Below are 22,817 nucleotides of genomic sequence, written 5' to 3' on the forward strand. Positions count from 1 at the left end.
CACAAATAAAATATTTTCAGAGGGTTTTCCTACTGGGACAATTGAAGAGCCCTTTATGGTTCCAGATATAACCTTCTTTTCTAAGAGTGTAATGAGTGGAACTGCAGTAAACACATGGAAAAGAAAGTCTCCACTAGTACACAGTCCAGTCACAATGAACAATTTAGGCTCTTTATCAACAGTCTTTTCTCAATCTCTCACGTCCACTCTTCTCGTCTCCTCAAAGCACATTGGAGCAGAATATCTGAGGTTCCTCATCTAGGATCTCTTCCTCCAAAACGGTTTGAGAAAGAGGCGAGGAAAGAGAATGTGAGGAATAAAGAAACAACTTTTAAGACATAGCTTTTGTATCGAGTTCATAAAACATATAGATCTCCCAGAAATAAACCTAGACAATCCTTTGTTTTCAGGCTTTTCTGTATGATTTGGAGAAGGTGAGATACCGTTTTTTGCCTGCTCTCTTATTATTTTTCGAATGGTCAAAATTAATTGTCATGGGGCCTCCCGAGTGGTGCAGTGGTCTAAGGCACAGCATTGCAGTGCTAGCTGTGCCAATAGAGATCCTGGTTCGAGTCCAGGCTCTGTCACAGCCGGCCGCGACCGGGAGACCCATGGGGCGGTGCACAGTTGGCCCAGCGTCGTCCGGGTTAGGGGAGGGTTTGGTTGGCAGGGATGTCCTTGTCCCATCGCACTCTAGCGATTCCTGTGGCAGGCCGGGTGCATGCACACTGACACGGTTGCCAGGTGTACAGTGTTTCTTCCGACACATTTGTGTGGCTGGCTTCCGGGTTAAGCGGGTAGTGTGTCAAGAAGCAGTGCGGCTTGGTTGGGTTGTGTTTCGGAGGATGCACGGCTCTCGACCTTCGCCTCTCCCGAGTCCGTATGGGAATTGCAGCGATGAGACAAGACTGTAACTACCAATTGGATACCATGAAAAAGGGGTAAAAAAAAGAAGACCATTTTTAAAAATTACATTTAAAAATTGTTGTCATAAAATGTACCACTTGATTTTGCGATGTCAGGAGATCCGAGCATTGGAGAGATACATAAGAAGACTGGAGTTCCAAATCAGCAAGGTAACAACTTCCATAACTTTCCTAATGCATATTGCTGGTGTTTTTATTTAACAGACATGATACTGAAGAGATGACAGGAAAGGTATGACATCTATGAGTCAGAGGGGCAGTGGTTCAGTTTCGAACCCATGTTGTCTCCGGTATACATGCATGCCGGGATCAACAGCACAAACCGCTAGACCACACAGGCCACACTTCTATGACCTCTATGTAGGTCTATGTAGTGTCAATTCTGTCTCCAACACAGTCATACACTGAGGGATTTTCCCACCAGCCAATGTGCATCGATGCATCAGGAAGAATAACACCATGTGGGAGCAACAGCCTCATAAATAACCAGAGGGAGGGCAAAATGGTTGCCTGTTTATATTTACATTTCCAGGTGGAAGAGCTGTACGAGACTTACTGTATTCAGTGGCGTCTGTGTCAGGGGGCGGTGAACATGAAGAAAGCCTTCGCTCTATCGCCCTCTTCACGGGCTTCCAGAGAGAGCCTGCAGGAACTCAACCGTAACCATCGCCACAGCCTGGAGGTATTGCAGTCACACGCGGCCGGGTGCCACACAACTTAATTTACCTCAACAATTTCATGGGTTATCTCACACACCGTATACACAGATCCTCTGGTCAAACGTGTCCTTCGGTTGCCATGTTTATAACATACGGGTGGATATGGGACATAAACAGACAACCAAAAGCTTGTTCATCTTCCTGTTTCATGAGTTAATTCGCACGTTATACGCTTAGCAGCCAACCGCTGAGTCTGGAGTCACATGTCACTGATGGGCACCTGAAGGCCCATTACTCTTCATATTTCATGGGTCACACGGGAAGGTATGGGTCACACGTGAGCTAGCGTAACCCCATTTACCACTGACATAGTGTGGAGGTATGGTTCACAGATGGACTTTGAATCTCCCATTTGTCTTCTCTTGTCATGGGTTCTCACACACAGAATTTCACTATAAGATCTATTAGACATATTCAAGTATACTTTAAAGGATTTTGAAGTAGTTTATAAACAGGTTTGATTAGTTCATAGATAGATTAGAAACGAATAATAAACCACGTACAAACTACCTAGAAATACTTTATAAAGTTAACCTGTGTGTAAAGTGTTACCAAGACAATTTAAGTCTCTGATCATGCAGACAACTCCTACAGGTCCAGTTAGATCAATAAATTCATTGTGAAAATGAAGTACAGTAGCAATCCACTGCAGATCATAACCTACAAATTCTTTCAGGATATGTGTGTCATGGAGGGGGAGTTGGAGATTCTCTTGGGAGAGCTTCACATCAAAATGAAAGGTAAAACATATGTTCAACCTTCATCATTCTAGTGAAATGGAATACAAAAAATGGCACACCTCAATGGCAAGCTTCAACTTTGTCTGAAAAATATATTCCAACAGGATTGATCGGCTTCGCTCGACTATGCCCAGGCGACCAATACGAAGTGAGTGCCTCTATCAAAACATATCCCAGTGAAAAACGCTCTGAGGAACCACAACTGAGGAAAAAGACTCAGGCTGCGGCCGAAATGGCACCATATCCCCATAGCTCTAAGGACCTTGGTCAAAAGTAGTGAACTTCATAGGGAATAGGGAGCTATATGGGACACGGTCTCAAAGATGTCTGCTTTTTTCCATCCAGGTTGTGATCCGTCTGGGGAGGCAGAGGTGGAAGATCCGTGGAAAAATCCAGACGGATGATAGGCAGTCATGGGATGTGGAGGAGATGATCTTCCTCGCTCACATCCACGAGAACTTTGATATAAAGGTGAGCTTTTGGGGGCGGCTTCCCATACACGGATTAAATCTAGTCCTGGACTAAAAAGCTTGCTCAATTAAGAATCTGTATTGAACTAGTTTTAATCTGTGCCTAGGAAACTGGCCCCTAAAGATTTAGACTGAGCTGCATCTCAAATGACAGTCTAACTCATACATAGTGTATAACTTTTGACTGGAGCAACGTATGGTCACATAGCACACTACTACAGAGGTAATAAGGTGACATTTGAGATTTAGAAGCAGTTGAAAGCAGTTGATTTTCCCTGTGGAAACTTCATTTGTGTGTCTGTCAGGTACATCCAGGCACATCAGGATCACACATGACAATACATTCAGATGCTCTACGGGTGCAAGCCCACACACCAGTGTAAACGTCATATCCTGTCAGGGACGACCATGTGGGTAGTGATGACAAGCTTATTCCTGTCCTTTGTGTGCGGGAAACACAGTGGCATACAGTGCATAATGTGGATGAAGTTACATTCTATGTTGATGGGGAAAACAACATCCCTTCTGTGAAAAAGATATGAAGCCCATTTTCTGGCTAAGTGAGTTATCTTTACAATGGACAAAGGATTTCCAGTCAAACTAAGTCTAATTGAAGTTGCAGACGTTCAAAGCTAGAAACAGTAGTCTTCAAGTGCATGATAATACACCTTAAAAACAAAAAAAGTAAATGGTTGTGAATGAAAAGGATAGAGAAAGAAGAAAGTTGTATTGTTAAGAGTCTACACATGAAAGAATGAGGAGTAAGACATTTCTGACCTTGTGTGACGTTTCAACTGACCAATCAAGTGTCTCTACTCAGGTAACAGAGGTCAAGGGCCTGGGCTCCCTGCTGGTTGGCATGGTAATGTGTAAGAGTGCTGACTTCTTCATGTCTCGACCCCAGCTCATGGTAGTGGACATCACTGAACTAGGCACCATCAAGCTCCAATTAGAGGTGGTGTGGAAGTAAGTACACCAGGTAGCCATTTGAAAAATTATTTACAAGGTTTATGTTTATATGCAGAGTACGAATTATACCGTGACATTGGGGGGGGTCTCTATTTTTTTCAAAGAACTTCAGGTGAATGCACAAAAACATGTATGGGTTAGACATGTATTATAAGACATGTATTATAACGGTAAACATGTATTACCTTTTAATGTGGCATTAACACAACCAGTCATGATGTTTTCATCTTATTGTCAAACAAATCACTTCAAAAAGTCGGCTACCTGCTCACGTTCGTCCACTCAAAAATAATTCCAGCATCCAAACAGTGCACTGTGCACCGGCCATTTGATGAATGGAAATAGACATCTGTTATAAAACATCAAAAAGTGTAATTACATTCGCAGATTGTCATTAGGCCAACACTCTTGTAGCCTGAATTAATTGATGCATCTTGCTGACAAATTGAACTGTTTTTGTAAAAAGTAAAGTTGGGACACCTGAAAAGGGGCTGAAATACAGGAAACAAATACAGTTGTGTCTGTCCTGAGCTCATCGGCATAGGAAACTGTGAGGGCCCAGTTTGCTAGCAGATGCTCAAGACAGACAGAGATGCAGATAGGCGGAGTAGAGAGAAGAATGCAATTGAAAGAACCTGAACCAACTGTCACTGGTATAAACCATGACAGAGAGGTGGTGGTGTTGGTTTCATTCGAAATAAACTTTTATTTTAATATTTGTATCAGTACACTGTTTATATGGTTATGGTTATAGGGTGCTGAGTTATTCCTGATTATACTGAGAAGTTAGTGGTGACATGTGCAGGTAGGAATTAAAAATAGTAAAACATAAAAATATCTTCCTTACAAATAAAACTATACGAAGGTGAAACTAGGTAAAAACTAGACCCTGGAGTTTTACCTGTTCAAGTCACATGGTCAGGGATATCTGCTGGTTCTTATTTATAGGTCATGGGTTTGGAAGTTATGTGTTTTTTCTCTCTGAGAATTGAACGTAGCATGTATTAGATCAATAGAATGATATTTGCAGCTGCTACTCAGACAGTGCTAGATAGATTTAGATAATTTAAGCATTTTTCTCAGCCAGTTTTTCATTCATTCCTAAGAGAGGGAGGACTGAAACTGACTGAAACACAGACCAGACAATTACTGTACCTCTCCTCTAACATGACCCAGCTGTGAAAGAACAGCTGATCCTATACAGACTATAGACTACCTCATCCATCCTCTTCCATGGACACACACACACACACACACACACACACACACACACACACACACACACACACACACACACACACACACACACACACACACACACACACACACACACACACACACACACACACACACACACACACACACACACACACACAAATGCTCTGCCCTTGCACCACAACAGATCAGATTACAGTGGGTATATAGACTCCAGGTGGAGGACATTTCATGGTTTCTCTTCACAGTGCTGGTAGTTTAACCAGATCCTAAACCTCGGCTATCAAGAAGTGCCTTCTGATTGCTCCTCCATTCTGTCATGATGCTATTCTGACCTGCTTTCTCAGTCAGCACACCAGCCATATAAACTACCTTCTGGTTTACTCTGAGAATGAGTTACACTAAAATAAAAATAAAAATGGAGTACCCGCAAAACACCAGTCTCAACGTCAACAGTGAAGAGGCAATTCCGGGATGCTGGCCTTCTAGGCAGTGTTCCTCTGTCCAGTGTCTGTGTTATTTTGCCCATCTTAATCTTTTATTTTTATTGGCCAGTCTGAGATATGGCTTTTTCTTTGCAACTCTGCCTAGAAGGCCAGCATCCCGGAGTCGCCTCTTCACTGTTGATGTTGAGACTGGTGTTTTGCGTGTACTATTTAATGAAGCTGCCAGTTGAGGACTTGTGAGGTGTCTGTTTCTCAAACTAGACACTCTAATGTACTTGACCTCTTGCTCAGTTGTGCACCGGGGCCTCACACTCATCTTTCTATTCTGGTTAGAGCCAGTTTGCGCTGTTCTGTGAAGGGAGTAGTACACAGCCTTGTACTAGATCTACAGTTTCTTGGCAATTTTTCGCATGGAATAGCCTTCATTTCTCAGAACAAGAATAGACTGACGAGTTTCAGAAGAAAGTGCTTTGTTTCTGGCCATTTTGAGCCTGTAATTGAACCCACAAATGCTGATGCTCCAGACTCAACTAGTCTAAAGAAGGCCAGTTGTATTGCTTCTTTAATCAGGACAACAGTTTTCAGCTGTGCTAACATAATTGCAAAAGGGTTTTCTAATAATCAATTAGCCTTTTAAAATGATAAACTTGGATTAGCTAACACAACGTGGCATTGGAACACAGGCGTGATGGTTGCTGATAATGGGCCTCTGTACGCCTATGTAGATATTCCATAAAAAATCTGCCATTTCCAGCTACAATAGTCCTTTACAACATTAACAATATCTACACTGTATTTCTGATCAATTTGATGTTATTTTAATGGACAGTGACCCGAAACATTTGAACGGTTGTGTACATTCTTTCTCTCTTTCTCTTTCTCCCTCTCTTTCTCTCTCTCTCTCTCTCTCTCTCTCTCTCTCTCTCTCTCTCTCTCTCTCTCTCTCTCTCTCTCTCTCTCTCTCTTTCTCTCTCTCTCTCTCTCTCTCTCTCTCTCTCTCTCTCTCACCCTTCCTCCCTCCCAAGTCCATTTGACAGTGGGGAGATGAGGCCAATCACCACTGCATCCAGCAGGCAGTCCATCCACAGCAGGAAGGGCTCGGTGTACAGCTGGATCCCTCCCAACACACCCAGCTTCACAGAGAAATACTTCATAGTGAGTGACCCAGACATAGCCTCGTCCCATACTGTATGTGCTATAGCCAACTCTTCTATCCTTCATTGTAATGCTATTGTATTCTATGACAATGAATGATAGAAGAGTTGATCACTTTCATGTGTTATCCTCTGGGATTGGGACTATACAGGTGTTGGATCTTAATTTTACCCCTTTCGTCACAAGAGGAAAATAATACTCCAGCAGGAGGATTTGAATAGCTGAACAAATATTTTGAATCGCCACCAGGGGGCAGCCGGAAGAGATGTTTGTATACAATGCAGTACCGTACCTACATTGTAACTTCTGTAGGCTATGTGCAGGCTACAGCATGTCTTATGTGATTTCTTATGTGGATTATAATAAATGGACATATCTGTAGGGGCTAGATGTATTTTTAATTGGGGGAAATCTGTATACTGTATGTTGAAGGCAAGCAATAGGCAGAATAAGCTATTGTTTTTCTCAGTGCCTGTGTGGTCCAGTGTTTACAGTCACTGACCCTGGCACACATGTGTCAGGCACACATATTCCAGAATTGGCATTGGTTAGAATCTGGTCCAATGACTGATGGATGAATATCTATATTTTAGGCATTCATTCTGCATGGTTACCGGGTTAATTGTGTGTGGTTACAGGGTTAAAATAGAAACAACTCAAAGATTAACAGTTTAGGCGTTAATTCCGAATGATTAAAGTTAGGGCTGTTATTTGGGGAAGGCTTAAAACAAAATAATAAAAAACGTTTCGCCTATGTATCCATAGTATTTGCTAGAATAGTCTAAGCTACGCGCTCCATCTCTGAGCCTCATGAATTGCTGGGCAATATAGTGATCAGCCTGAGCATACGTGAGCCCCACAAGTTAATTTTTTTTATTTAAATTTTTCCTAGAAGTAAAACGAATAGTCTGATAATTTACACAAAGTGTCTCAGCTCAACGAAATCATCTTTGGATAGGTTCAAATGCATAAACATCTTGACAGCTTTACGAAAGTAAACATTAAAGCCACATAATATAGGCTTTCAATCCACACCAAAGATCAGAACTATATTGACAAATTATACATAACCTAATTATAAAACGTGGGCGAGCATCCATACTGCAGAAAAGTGTATTTTTCTACATTAGGCCTCCATCTGTCAATCAACAGATGGCCCAAATCAGCTCATCAACTCAGCCAGGAAAACACAGTAGCCTATTATCGGTTTTCACACCTTTCATTATGTGACAATGGATAGGGTAATGGATGGCCTCCAGAATATAGCCTTTTGGAATATAATCGAATTACAAGGGGGCTGTTGCAACCAACGATGGCACTAGATTATCGCCAGCTGATGTCTTGTTAAACCATCAATATGCGCTAAATTCACACACACAGCTGATCACAATTGCAACCATTATTGGTCACCTCTGAAAGATGATGTTGGTGTTACCCTTAGTCCTGCTTGCAACCAAAGTCTTTCAAGATATGTTTGACTTCTGGTTGGTACTGTAATCTGAATAATTTAGTCCTTTTGGGTGATTTATCTATTTGACAAGCATTCTCTAAAATAGAAATAAAGCATTTCATCGTTTACCATGGCAAATCTACTATGAATGGAAACTGTTGGTGTAGTCTACTGTTATTATTTTATTTCTTTCCTATTTATGTTATCCAAAAGTGTCTAGTACGGTCATTTCTTATCGAGATAAGGGGTAAAATATCCCTGGACTGTTCATATTTTAAATGTGTGTAACTAAATCAAGTCAATCGAGTTATTTGTGCTGAGAGGGCATGGCCCGGAATCAAACCAACACCGACACAGTAGGCCTATACAGTATGTCCACTCTGGAGGCAGCAGCCCTAACAATTGAACTCAATTTTGACCTTATCATACACTTGACACTTGTATGTCGTAGCCTAGTGAAGACCAATATCTACCTTGTTTTATTAAGCTATAGAAAATGACGGTTGTTGATGTGTATGGCTGCATTTCAGGTTTACATTTTTTAAAATTTGAATGTTGCAGTAATAGGACCTAGGCCTAGCGTTTGAGCGATCGAGAGAGAAAATAATTTTGATAGCAAGCCCTGATCCCAATGACTCGACTGCCCCCGCATGGAGAGAAAGGGAACTGGTATTTTTCAGAAAGGCCAAATGCAATATTTTATCAAATAATAAATAAATAAAAATGTTGATACCTAGGGGGGTGGTAATGTAGCTATTTTGATTTTGAATTTTAGGACCCCTGTAGGTATAAAAATATGTACAAAAAGTATGAGATAAAATATTGAATTTGTCCTTTACTGCTATAGCCCTTAGAAACGCATTGAATAACACATTCATAAATAGCAAAACAAACAGTCAAAAAATAGGAATATGGTTTTGAAGAGTCTGTTCTATATCTATGAGATATAAGAAAGCTCAGGTAATATATAAAAACATTTGGGACACATTTAACCCCTTTTTCTGTTGACGCAAAACTACTTCCATACTTCCATTCATTTTTAAAAATCAGTACTGGGTTACCTTCAGACAAGTCCTGTGATACTTGTGAAAAACGGAGAACACCATCGTGTTTGCGAGAGTCTCCCCTTTTCCTAGGCCTATAGGCTATAAAACATTTATAGCCATACATTATTTAATGAAAAGCAGTCAACATACACATTGTTTCACATTCTTTAGTAACAGACTCATAAACACAATCACACAATGGGTACAGCTTGGTTCACAGCATCCCCAGGAAACTCAAAGTATTGTAGCCTCATGCGGAAGTTGGCACATCGGCTGTACCGACTTCAGACTAGTCCCCATCGTGTTAATGAAAGTCTTATTTTTCCATAGAGGGGTCAAATTAGTTTGTAGGCCAAACCTTTCAGATGTTTTCGTGAGAAGACCGATTTTTGGGGGATTTCTCCTAGTCTGACAAACAGCGCTGTAGCTCTGCCACTTTCCACCGCAGATGCGGAAGGTGTACATAGGCAGATGTGGTGCATTGAGACGCAGCCCATACAAAAAAAACAGCTATCACTAGCTTAAACAGACGGATTTTGATGGGGATTTTTTTATTATGTTACTTAGATTGCGTCAATAGACTTTTTTTTACACTATTATTAGGAAATAATTCCTTACAGGCAACTTCAGTTAGTGCAAATGGAGGAGACTGAAAAGAGAACATTGTCACGATTCCTGTGTTTTGTGGGGTGGCTTATGTTCGCCGTTTTAGTGCATTAAATTAGCACTACCACTGAACTCTCTGCTTCCTGCGCCTGACTTCGCACCCACTACACCCAGATCGTTACAAACATAAGCTTAAAGTATTTTGCTTCCTCTTTCAAAATATATTTTAGTGAATCGTGGATGACTCCGTCATTTGTAACACGTTTCTGTAAATTCGGGTGCGTCAATCGACTAGTAAGGATTAAGATCTGACATCTGTATCAATTAACTATATTAATTTTTGACCCCCCAAAAAATAATACAAAAGTTGGCTATAGCACAAGAGTATGGGACTAGGCTAACCTACCTCTATTAGGCAGTCTCACACACTACTCTGTATGGTATGCCTGCACACTCCATGGTCCCTATCTGTTAAGTCTTACCAAAGAAAACCCTGTATTTTGTATATTTTTATTAAATTATGGGATTTTGCTCAACAAGCTGTAAAGGCTATTTTATTAGAGGAAATGTATTGTAATGTTTTGTAGGTTGGTGTTTTATTCTGTATTTGTTGGGCTTAGATGTTTTTCCAAGCATGTCTCCCATGTACCTGTGCAAATCCAGGAATCTGGAATGTGTCTCCAGTCCAGATGCCAGGCCTGGACGTATGAATGCAATACTTTTCACACCAAAATACTTTTGTTTTTCATGCTGTCTCTCTCCTTATCCTCCCTCTCTCTCTATACTCTTGAAAAAGGGTGCTACCTTGCATCATGAGGGTTATTTGTCTTATCCTTATGTAACAGTTAGCTTCCGTCCATCTCCTTGCCCCATCCTGGACCCTCTGAACACATTGACAAATGTCACCCAGGAAGCATCGTAACCTGTCATTTCACAAAAGCCGCAGCTCTGGCAAAGCAAGGAAAACAACTGCTTCTAGGTTTCAGAGTGGGTGACGTCATCGATTGAAAGTTACTAGCATGTACCACTAACAACCTAGCCATTTCACATTGGCTACACACATAGACTGCTTTCTGGTGCTATTTTCCATAGAGATCCTAATAATTCTATGGGTTTTTCCAAGAACTACCCTTCAAGTAGATCTCTAAAGAACCATTTTGAAACATGGCTAATATATCTGTGGTCTTCTATCTAGTCCATGGTACGACAGCTCCAGCACGACCCAGAGGGCTCCTTCTCCCTGGTGTCACGGGAGTCTCGAGGGGTGTCTCTACTCAGCTTCCTTGCTGACACCTCCCAGGCCCTCAACCCCACCCCCACGTACAGCCAAGGGGGCAGCCAGACCCAAATCAGCCTGACGGAGGACCTAGTCTCAGAGAGCAGCCCACCAGAAGAGAGGATGTCGAGGGGACTTCCAGGGACTTCTGAGACAGGGGACGAGTGGCCCCCGACCGACCCGGACACGGGCCTCTCCTCTCCCTCAACACCCGGGGAGACGAAGCGGGGGTCCCTGCTAGCCCAGCAGCAGCGGTACAGCACTCCGGACATCCTCAGGCAGAATGGAGGAGGCCCCAGCCCCAGTTCTAGCCCAAGTCCTGGTAGAGAGACAGACACTGAGACTGTTCCAATAAGGAGCAGCAAAGGGGAGCCAGGTGTGGAGGTGGAGGTGAGGCTGGGGTACGAGGACATTGAGGAGCAGGAGAAGGAGGCTCTAGCCAGGCCGGTGGTGACCAGTAACCAGCACAAGGCTCAGGCTCTGAGGATCAGTGCTCTGTTAGGGGAGCTGGAGTCGGCTCTACAGGGCCAGGAGTGCAAAGAGAGAGAGCTGAGGACACTAGACAACCAGATCCTGCACCTCAACACCATCTTAAAAGTGAGTGCTTAGAGAATGCATTGACACATGCTGTAACCTTTTGAACCCCTTTAACCCTTGGAACCCCGACTTTCACTCTCCTAACAAATATTGTTTATGATATTCTAATCCCTGTGAAAAAGCACTTACAATAGAATGCATGGACAGAATGTTGAAGCCATTTACTGTAACACACTATCCCCTCCTAAAACAAAGTGCTGAATGAATTTAAGTTGGAACTAATCTGAGTTCACAGCAACTGATAGAGTTGTTTAATACATGAAAGTGTGTGTGTTTGTGTCTGTGTTCATGCAATCATGCTTGCGTGAATGTGTATGTGCTCATGCGTGCCTGTGTGTGTGTGTGTGTGTGTGTGTGTGTGTGTGTGTGTGTGTGTGTGTGTGTGTGTGTGTGTGTGTGTGTGTGTGTGTGTGTGTGCGTGTGTGTGTGTGTCTGCACATGTGTGTGTTACCCTCTCAGAATGACCTTTCCTTGCTGAAGAGCTCCTCTGCCAAAACACTGGCTGTGGAAGAGAAGGAGGTGCTGGAGAGTTTTGACTTCCTCTCCACAGACTTCAATGCTGATGAAGACGTCTCCTGTATGGGCAGCGTGCGCCTCAAAGACACAGGGTGGGTTGTGAAGAGTTTTCATGAACATACTCCCATTCAGCCATAGATGAGACTGTAGACAGTGGTGTAGTGGAGGGTATATGCAGGTATACGCCGTATAGCCTACCCACTTATTTTTCAATGGGCATTGCATATATTCACTTCTTAATCCCCATGATTCGTATCAAAGTAGTGTTGTGGAGGTATACACCGTATGAATTAATACAGTTGATGGAACATATCAGAATATTTCTTTTTTTTCACATTTTAGGCGCAGCAATGTGCATACAGTTGTAGGCCTATACGTGAAAATGTTCCAAAATGCAATGTGCGGGAAAACACTGTTCTAAAATGCGCACAGCACATGCAAACGGTTTCATGGACAGAGACCGAAATATCAATTTGAAATTGATTTGAATACAACTGACTAGGGGTATACCGAATGCCTTCAACTGAAATGTGTCTTCCGCATTTAACCCAACCCCACTGAATCATAGAGGTGCGGGGGGCTGCCTTAATTGACATCCATGTCTTCGGCGCCCAGGGAACAGTGGGTTAATTGCCTTGCTCAGGGGCAGAGCGACATATTTTTACCTTGTCAGCTCAGGATTGGATCCAGCAACCTTTTTTGTTTTTTTGCATAAACCCAGTTGCCATTTGTTTCGCAAACTCCATCTCATGTGCTACAGAAACACGGCTAACCAAACAACCATGCTAGGTGCCTGTGCACTTGAATGAAAGGGTAACTATACACTTTAAAAATAATAATCTAAGATTGTTCCCAGACCTCAAAAGTGGTCTCCTGGTTTGGTTTAAGCATTGTTATGCATTTTGTTGTGTTTTTATTTTTTTAAAAGTGTGAGTATAAGAACAAAAACCTGAAAAAAAGTGAAAATTCTGAAACCTGTGAATTCTGCCTCAGTTGATAGCCTCATTTATCTTTTTCAATAGTAGGCCTGCTAGTAGTCTACTTTTACAGTACATATTGGTTTGGTCTGACAGTGAACGACCAATATGGGATTTATATTTGTAGGTTATTCACACAGGGCGCCTTTCCTTTGCTGGGCGGGACATTTGGTACATTTTTGGCAAATTAGAATATACCCACTTCTCTAGGCACCACGACAGCACTGACTGTAGATGAGACTAGCTGTCACGACTTCGACCGAGGCAGGCTCTCCTTCCCGTTCGGGTGGCGTTCGGCGGTCGTCGTCACCGGCCTATTAGCTGCCACTGATCCTTTTCTCCCCCTCCCTATGTGTTTATTGGGTGCACCTGTTTTGTATGAGGGTGTAATTAGTTGGGCTTATTTAGTCAGCCGGCCCGCACGTTTCTTTGTGCGGGATTGTTTGTATGTAAGTGTGGTGTTGGTTTTGTGCTTCACGTTATTCTGGACTGTGTTCATTTTCCCCCGTGTCTGGGGTAGTTTATAGTGGACTCTCAGTGTGTTAATAGGGTGGCCTATTTTGGTTACGTGTTCATTAAAGAACATTTATATTTGCACCTGCTGCTCCTGCGCTTTTCCTTCACACTCCGACACCCAGGCCTTACACTAGCAGAGTAGCTACATGGAGAAATCTCCAACCCGCCCCCTTGTGGATGTGTAGCGCTACTGAATATGTGATAGACCTAAACAAATATTGGAAATATATCATGACATAGAGTAGCATAAATCCATAATCCCCATTTCAATCATACACATTTGTGAAATGTGATTTTAATACTATCACATTATAATAACGTGGATTAATGTGTAGTCTGTGGACCACCCAACCTGAGATAATTAAGTACAGTAGGCCCACACTGTAGTATTTGGACCTACTGTAGTCCCTACTGTATTCCACTATGTCTCTTTCATCCAATATTTTCATGTCTCTTTCATCCAATAGAATCAGCTCATTTCAGGAAAGCACGCTGAGGAGCCTGGGGCTTTTCTATCAGGAAAGCCAATCACGAGACAAGCTAGATGTTGCCACGCTGACCACTGGGAACTATAGTCTGGACCATGCTCTGGAAACACACCTGGGCATCTGCACTCTACTGCTGGAGGTATGGGGCCTGTCCAATACCGTCAAACACAAGACGGCCATTTTGGTTGTTAATAGTCTGTGTTTAGTAGTCTGTATTTGTCCTTTCTCCTTAAGTGTGAGATCATGTATTTTTCACCGCAAATGTACAAGCATTGGATTGGTGTAAGCATGGTCCAGCAGTCATTTCTTTTTAAATCCAATGGGTAAGTGAACAAGTGCACTCTTCAGGGGAAAGGACAGAGAATTGGGACACAGGGAATAGTTTTAATTAAAAAACAAAGTAAATCGTAATAGAAGTAGTTATAACTGTGTAACTATGCAGCCTAAAATTGAAAGTGTGTAACCAGTGGCCCTGATTTACAGGCAATGAGGAGTTCAGAGTCAGCGCTAGTTCACAGGGACATTTTGGAAGAGATGTCACTCCAAGCAGAGGTACTTGAAAAAGTGAGCAGGTTGATGCTGGAGACGACAGACATGCTCTCTGTCAATAACAGTAAGTAGCCATATTCTCTCTTAAATGCTTTGTTTTAGAGACTGGTTCAACTATTTAAAAAAATTGGGGGGAAAATGACAAAAATAGCTTTGTATATGTCAGAGTTTGGGTTAGTAGCCAACAGAGCTGCTTTTGGACCATACATATGGCGAGGGTTCGAAAGCCTTGACAGTACCTTCAGTACAGGGTCGGCAGGTAGCCTAGCGGTTAGAGTGTTGGTCCAGTAACGAATCCCTGAGCTGACAAGGTAAAGGTGTACGCTCTTAATTTGATGACTCTGTTGTCGCAGACAGGAAATGCAAACTTGTAGTGTATGCAAGGTTTAAAAAGGCTTCTAAAGTTTGATTTGCCCACCCCAAAAAATAGACCAACCCCTAAAAAAATGTCCATTAATTATTATCCATATCATAATTCACATTTCTTGTTGCTGCAGGATTATTTTCTTGCTGTGAGAAACTGGTCAAATTAACATAGTACATCTGTATAACTCATCCTCTGATCTTCCCCTAGTTCTCCCAAAGGCCCAGAGACAGAGGGAGTTGCTGGTGTTTTGGGAGGAGTGTACAAGCCCTGAGTCGCCCCTCTGCTGCCCCACTGACACATTTGTCCAGACCCTAAGGAAACGCTACATCCACAAGGTCAAAGCCAAGCAGCCCGGCCAGCCAGACGCAGGTCAGCACCGTAGCACAACAGCTAACTCAATGGAAACAATAAGAGGGCATGGCTTCGGGATAGTTGCTAGCCTGGTTGCTAGTCTTTTACTGCTTTGGCCACCTAATTGTTGTCTTGGCAGGCCAAGGCGTATGTAGTGTCATTGAATGCAGAGCAGGTAATCAGGCTAAAAGTGATATGTTCCAGTATTAGTCACAATATCAAATCTGTTGACTGACGCAAAATGTCCCAAACGGCAGCTGTTATCCTTTACCTCCGACTGCTCCTTTCGGTTTCGTTAAAACAGCTATGCCTAAGGTAGATAGAGGGGTCGTTCCATGAAAAGTGTGCCAACAGAGCCTGTCAAATGAATGTGTTGTGTTAGAGATTTCATGGTGCTAGTATCTAAACCAAAGCAGATCATTTTTAAATTGTTCTATATATCAGTTGGGTTCTCTATAAGCTTCAATATGAGGTCATAAACCTAGCATGAATGTGCATCCTTGTAGCTGTGTGGACTAATATAGTCAAAATTGGGCAAGTTGAGCAAATTGAAGCAAGGCATTATCACTGGGATATGAGGTAACAACAGGGCCTGGCCTATGTTAAATGTGTAAAATTATTTGTTACAGTAGGTGTTAAGCCTGTGTTAAAAGATGCTTAACATTATTAAAAGACAAACAAGCGATTGTGATTGTGTTGAATTGTGTTTTGGAAATAAAGATAGACATGGTTTAAAAAAAAAGTAGTGGTAATATTTCATTCAGTACAGAAATTTGTAGGCAGCTTAACCACTTTTTTATGGACAAGCTGTTTTCAAAACTGTAATGTTTACATGAATTGAGATGTTTTTATTAAGTTCAACATAATTCTCTTTATGACGGAATGTTAAAATTGGTGAAATCAACATTTATTTATTTTTTACCAAGTTACTCTTCCCAAAAGGCACCAAATTGGTGGAATGACCTAGAGGCTAGCTGGTATTTGACTGTAGTGGGTCACTGATACATTGTGTCGTCTGCAGTGTTTGCGCAGCTGTTGCAGCAGATCCAAGCTAGCTGTCGGATGGTGCCTATGGCCCGCTACAGTCCACAGAGGGTCACAGTTTTCCAGCTCTCCACCTACCTGAGCCGCTGGAGCTTCACAGACCTGGGAGAACACATCTCCCGCCTCTCCAGAGAAGGTATCCTGTCAGAGACTCTTTCACACTATCATGCTGACCTGACCTGAACCAAACTGTGCTGGCTTGGTTTACATGGCAAGAGGATCATTTACATGCCATCCAAACAAAGCTCCGGTGCTGTACGAAAAAGTAGCAAAGATATAAAGAAAAAGAAGGGACATAGACACAACCGGCGACAACCTTCAACATTGAAGTGTTGCTGTATCACCTCATTCAGTTCCATGCATTTGAGAAAATGTAACTACAGTATGTTAATCTTAGGACCATAATGGAAGACATACGGATTAACAGAACAGTCTTGAGTTGATCTTGAGGGTAGTGAGTATCATACATTTATTTATGCATATTTTAAAGCCCCCAAATCCTATCCATAGGAAACAATGGGGTTTTGTACAGGAAGCAGAGGCAAATACAATGTAGTAGACCACAGCAAAATAGATTCTCATAGATACAGATGAAGTCGGAAGTTTACATACACCTTAGCCAAATACATTTAAACTCAGTTTTTCACAATTCCTGAAATGTTATCCCAGTAAAAATGCCCTGCTTTAGGTAGGTTAGGATCACCACTTTATTTTAAGAATGTGAAATGTCAGAATAATAGTAGAGAGAATGACTTATTTCAACTTTTATTTCTTTCATCACATTCCCAGTGGGTCAGAAGTTTACATATACTCAATTAGTATTTGGTAGCATTGCCTTTAAATTGTTTAACTTGGGTCAAACATGTCGGGTAGCCTTCCACAAGCTTCCAACAATAAGTTGGGTGAATTTTGGCCCATTCCTCCTGACAGAGCTGGTGTAACTGAGTCAGGTTTGTAGGCCTCCTTGCTCGCACACACTTTTTCAGTTCTGCCCACAAATTGTATATAGGATTGAGGTCAGGGCTTTGTGATGGCCACAAATACCTTGACTTTGTTGTCCTTAGCCATTTTGCCACAACTTTGGAAGTATGCTTGGGGTCAACTTCCAGACTGATGTCTTGAGATGTTGCTTCAATATATCCACATGATTTTCCTCCCTCATGATGCCATCTATTTTGTGAAGTGCACCAGTCCCTCCTGCAGCAAAGCACCCCCACAACATGATGCTGCCACCCCCGTGCTTCACGGTTGGGATGGTGTTCTTCGGCTTGCAAGCTACTCCCTTTTTCCTCCAAATAATTATATTTGATGGTCATTATGGCCAAGCAGTTCTATTTTTGTTTCATCAGACCAGAGGACATTTCTCCATCTTTGTCCCCATGTGCAGTTGCAAACCTTAGTCTCACTTTTTTTATGGCGGTTTTGGAGTAGTGGCTTCTTCCTTGCTGAGCGGCCTTTCAGGTTATGTCGATATAGGATTCCTTTTACTGTGGACTATATTGTATTAACAAGAAATTTGTGGAGCGGTTGAAAAATGAGTTTTAATGACTCCAACCTAAGTGTATGTAAACTTCCGACTTCAACTGTATTTTAGATCCAAGAGAACGTGAGAGTCCCAAAAACATTCCCAAGACATACTATACATCTGGATGGAATCTGTCGACACTATTCCTATTCCATGTACACCAGAACTAAATGAAGTCATAAACTGAAGCATATGGGTGCTCTAGGACATGAAAAGACCCATAGTGTGAAACAAAGGACAGGTTTCGTTAGTGGCCCCTACAGCTGTGTCTTCAGAAAGCCCAGGGGACAACCCACACCACACACTGAAAGATCCATACTACTGTAAATCTGCATGTGCAGAACGTGATGAGTTACCCGGTGAAGAATGCTGCAGAAAAGCTTAGATAATTGGGCATGTATGGTCTAGCCAGACCTGGGGTCAACTACTGTTTGAAATGCATTAGATGTGCTTCGTTTAGTGTGCCTGTTGCAATGTGGAACCAACAGAAAAGTCCCAAAAGTGCAAAACCATCCACCTGGCACTTCAGGCATGCTGAAGAAAGTGTTCAAAGTATTTCAAATAGTATTTGAACCCAGGTCTTGTCTGAGCTGCCACAGCAGCAGTTGGGAAACAGCCTAGAGTACTGTATTGGATGGAAGCCATTGTCACGTTCTGACCCTAGTTCTTTTGTTATTTCTTTATTTTAGTTGGTCAGGGCGTGAGTTGGGTGGGTTGTCTATGTTCGTTTTCTATGTTGTGTTTTACGTTTGGCCTGGTATGGTTCTCAATCAGAGGCAGGTGTCGTTAGTTGTCTCTGATTGAGAATCATACTTAGGTAGCCTTTTTCCACCTGTGTTTCGTGGGTGTTTGTTTCCTGTGTCTTTGTGTATGTCACCAGACAGGACTGTTTCGTTTCGGTTTATTCTCGTTTATTGTTATTTTGTTGTTTTGTTCGAGTATTTCGGTTTTCATTAAAAGGAATATGAATACTCACCACGCTGCAGTTTGGTCCTCCGATCCTTCCTACTACTCCTCCTCAGAAGAGGAGGAAGACGAGCGTTACAGCCATGCATAATTTGTTTTATTATTGTACAATAGGCTATGCATTTTGACTGATAGGGGATGGTTCAGTCTTGTGGTTTTTATTGATAAGCCCTTTTGGATTTCTGCTCAACATCTCAACATGTGTGTCCTTTATCTCTCTATCTATTTCCTTTCCAACTGTTGTTGTACAAATATTTAGCCTGTCTATACCCGCCTTACTGTTTCTGCATTCAACAATACCTACCGAGTTGTTCGGCAAATTAATGACAAGTTGTCTTTAAATCCACTTCAATCAATATAGATGAAGAGGAGGAGACAGGTTAAAACTTCTTATGGCTGCAATCCCGGTAACGGGATGATATGGCAACAGCCAGTGAAAGTGCAGGGCGCCAAATTCAAAACAACAGAAATCTCATAATTAGAATTCCTCAGACATACATGTGTCTTATACCATTTTAAAGGTAATCTTGTTGTTAATCCCACCAAAGTGTCCAATTTCAAATATGCTTTTCAGCGAAAGCACCACAAACGATTATGTTAGGTCACCACCAAGCCACAGAATAAGCACAGCCATTTTCCCAGCCAAAGATAGCAGTCACAAAAAGCACAAATAGAGATCAAAATAATCACTAACCTTTGATGATCTTCATCAGATGACACTCATAGGACTTCATGTTACACAATACATGTATGTTTTGTTTGATAAAGTTCATATTTATATAAAAAAATCTGAGTTTACATTGGCGTGTTACGTTCACTAGTTCCAAAAACATCCAGTGATAGTGCATAGCCACATCTATTCAACAGAAATACTCATCATAAATGTAGATGATAATACAAGTTATACACATGGAATTATAGATATACCTCTCCTTAATGCAACCACTGTGTCAGATTTCAAAAGAACTTTACGGAAAAAGCAAACCATGCAATAATCTGAGACGGCGCTCAGAACTGTAGTCAAATTAGCCGCCATGTTGGAGTCAACAGAAACCAGAAATTACCTGATAAATATTCCCTTACCTTTGATAATCTTCATCAGAATACACTCCCAGGAATCCCAGGTCCACAATAAATGCTTGATTTGTTCGATAATGTCTGTTATTTATGTCCAATTAGCTACTTGGTTAGCACGTTTGGTAAACAATTCCAAAGTCACAAAGCGCGTTCACTAAAACGTGACGAAATGTCCAAAGGTTCCGAAACAGTCAGTAGAAACATGTCAAACGATGTATTGAATCAATCTTTAGAATGTTGCTAACATAAATCTTGAATAACGTTCCAACCGGAGAATTACATCGACTTCAGATGAGCGATGGAACAGAGCTCTCTCTTATGTGAACGCGCATGGTGAAAGCATGGTCAGGTCTTGGCAGACTTGACTAATTCCTCTCTCATTCGCCCCCCCTTCACAGTAGAGGCATCAGACAAAGTTCTACAGACTGTTGACATCTAGTGGAAGCCGTAGGAAGTGCAAAATGACCCATATCCCACTGTGTATTCGATAGGCGACGAGTTGAAAACCTACAAACCTCAGATTTCTCACTTCCTGGTTGGATTTCTTTATCAGGTTTTTGCCTGCCATATGAGTTCTGTTATACTCACAGACATCATTCAAACAGTTTTAGAAACTTCAGAGTGTTTTCTATCCAATACTACTAATAATATGCATATATTAGCAACTGGGACTGAGGAGCAGGCAGTTTACTCTGGGCACCATTTCATCCAAGCTACTCAATACTGCCCCTGCAGCCATAAGAAGTTAACAGGTGACATAGGTAAGGGATTATAGCTTTCACCTGGATTCACCTGGCCAGTCTATGTCATGGAAAGAGCAGGTGTATCTAATGTTTTATACACTCAGTCTATAGAAAGGTGAAAATAACTTATAATCTTTTGGTGTGTGTGTGTCAGTGTACCTGGTGTCTGCTCTGGATAGTCCTAAGAGGAGAAAGGCCTTGAAGAAGCTGAAAGGGAGGCGCATCGTTGAACTGCTGCCCCTGGGCTATACCCTCCAGCGCCTAGCCAGCCTCCAGACAGATGCCAACCACAAGGTGTCCCAGGCTGCCAGCAACTGTCTCTGCAGAGCCGTGGGCTACAAGGCCTTCAGGACAAAGGTACGGATGAGGCCAATAGTTTTAATAGATCGGTGTAACTTTTAAGTCATTTCCTGCTTGGTAACACTTTATATGACACCCAGTATCATAACACGTTATGACACGGTTATTACACTGTCATGACACATATATTTAGACCTGTTGTGACATATATTGAGTTATTTTAAGGCTGGTTATAACACCTACATAAGAGTGTGAAAACCTACAAAACCTACTACGGTAGTTATTTCAAGGCTGGTTATGACACCTACATAAGAGTGTCAAAACCCACAAAACCTACCACACAAGGCAAAACATTCCATTACACCATAGCCTACGTGTCAACAGTATGTTAATTTTAGATTTTTTTACATTTTATTGACCATATTAAATTATCTTTGTAATTGCGCACACATTGATGTCAGACATGCACCTACCCCAACGCTTTGTAGCTGATTACTGGGATGAATGCAGGAGCATATTTTAGGAGTAGGATGAGACATTGTTCTTTCGACTGATGACTGATATAATGGCATGTATGTGATAGGCCTATCTGGCTTATATGATTATGATGGTCATAATACTTCTTGTCATTGTCAAAAGTGTATTTTCTTAGTCCAAGCATTTTCTACAAGTTATTTCAAATATGATGAAAAAAACATAACTGTAAATAATTCATTACAACAACAAAGGATTTAAGAGACAAACTTTCAAATGGAAGGAAACTTCAAGTTGAATAAATGTGGGTTTTGACACTCTTATGTCCATGTCATAACCAGCCAAAACATAAAGCAATATATGTCACAACAGTTGTAAATATATGGGTCATGACAGTGTTATGACCAATTATGACAGGTTATGACAAGTTATATCAGCTGTTATGACAAATTATGACAGGATTATGACCGTGTCATAACGTCTTATGGCACTGGGTGTCAAGTACAAGTTACAAAAAGCTTATAAATGTTTATAAATCCTTATTTGTTTAAAACCTCTGAAATGTAACTGCATATAATCTAAAATGTAATCCACATAATCCCAGAAAGTAATTATTTATCATGAGAGGACCATAAACAATAACTAGTAATGGGCTCCTGAGTGGGACTGCGGTCTAAGGCACTGCATCTCAGTGCAAGAGGCGTCACTACCGTCCCTGGTTCGAATCCGGGCTGTATCACATCTGGCCGTGATTGGGAATCCCATAGGGAGGCGCGCAATTGGACCAGCGTCGTCCAGGTTTGGCCAGGGTAGGCCATCATTGTAATAAGAATTTGTTCTTAACTGACTTGCCTAGTTAAATAAAGGTTACATTTAAAAAACGTAAAATTAAAATATTCCAAGAAAGGTTCAATTGTCACCTTTCTGGTAAAAAATAGTTATACATTTCTGAGGTGTAGTCACTTTTGAGGACACAAGCTGCAAGTACACAGAACAAATATGATAAAAATATGAAATATGAAACTATTCAACAAAAGTGTATGAATAACACTGAAATATATATATTTATGCTTTCTAAATGTAGTATAATCAAATTATAAAACCACTAACTATAAGATTTCACCTTTCTTATAACTGTAAAATACATATTTGTATGTTTAGTGTTAGAGAACATTTGCATATTTTCTAAAGGTCTGTTTTGATCAAAATGTCTGCTGCCACTGCTATGAACATCACTCAGCGCTCTAGGTTCCTTCCTTCTAGATTGGCTTCCTGAACTCATTAGGAACTAGTCTTTCATCTCATATTA

At 41.5% G+C, this 22,817-nt stretch overlaps 1 protein-coding gene across 4 annotated transcripts in view; it reads left to right on the top strand.

Annotated features, from left to right (window-relative positions):
• Positions 1 to 22,817, top strand: part of ripor3 (RIPOR family member 3) — a 63,428-nt gene that overhangs the window by 38,306 nt on the left and 2,305 nt on the right. For 3 of the 4 annotated variants that reach the window (XM_039015246.1, XM_039015238.1, XM_039015262.1), the window contains exons 5-19: positions 411 to 434; positions 1,023 to 1,076; positions 1,459 to 1,608; positions 2,322 to 2,385; positions 2,490 to 2,533; positions 2,731 to 2,856; positions 3,676 to 3,821; positions 6,511 to 6,640; positions 10,938 to 11,615; positions 12,075 to 12,223; positions 14,092 to 14,251; positions 14,596 to 14,725; positions 15,236 to 15,397; positions 16,401 to 16,559; positions 20,889 to 21,091. In XM_039015246.1, coding sequence (XP_038871174.1) covers positions 411 to 434; positions 1,023 to 1,076; positions 1,459 to 1,608; positions 2,322 to 2,385; positions 2,490 to 2,533; positions 2,731 to 2,856; positions 3,676 to 3,821; positions 6,511 to 6,640; positions 10,938 to 11,615; positions 12,075 to 12,223; positions 14,092 to 14,251; positions 14,596 to 14,725; positions 15,236 to 15,397; positions 16,401 to 16,559; positions 20,889 to 21,091 — 2,379 coding nt within the window. The remainder of the gene's footprint in view (positions 1 to 410; positions 435 to 1,022; positions 1,077 to 1,458; positions 1,609 to 2,321; positions 2,386 to 2,489; positions 2,534 to 2,730; positions 2,857 to 3,675; positions 3,822 to 6,510; positions 6,641 to 10,937; positions 11,616 to 12,074; positions 12,224 to 14,091; positions 14,252 to 14,595; positions 14,726 to 15,235; positions 15,398 to 16,400; positions 16,560 to 20,888; positions 21,092 to 22,817) is intronic. The other variant, XM_039015253.1, reaches the window with a different exon arrangement.

Source organism: Salvelinus namaycush, chromosome 2 (assembly GCF_016432855.1).
Source record: "Salvelinus namaycush isolate Seneca chromosome 2, SaNama_1.0, whole genome shotgun sequence".
In the NCBI taxonomy this organism is placed as follows: Eukaryota; Metazoa; Chordata; class Actinopteri; order Salmoniformes; family Salmonidae; genus Salvelinus; species Salvelinus namaycush.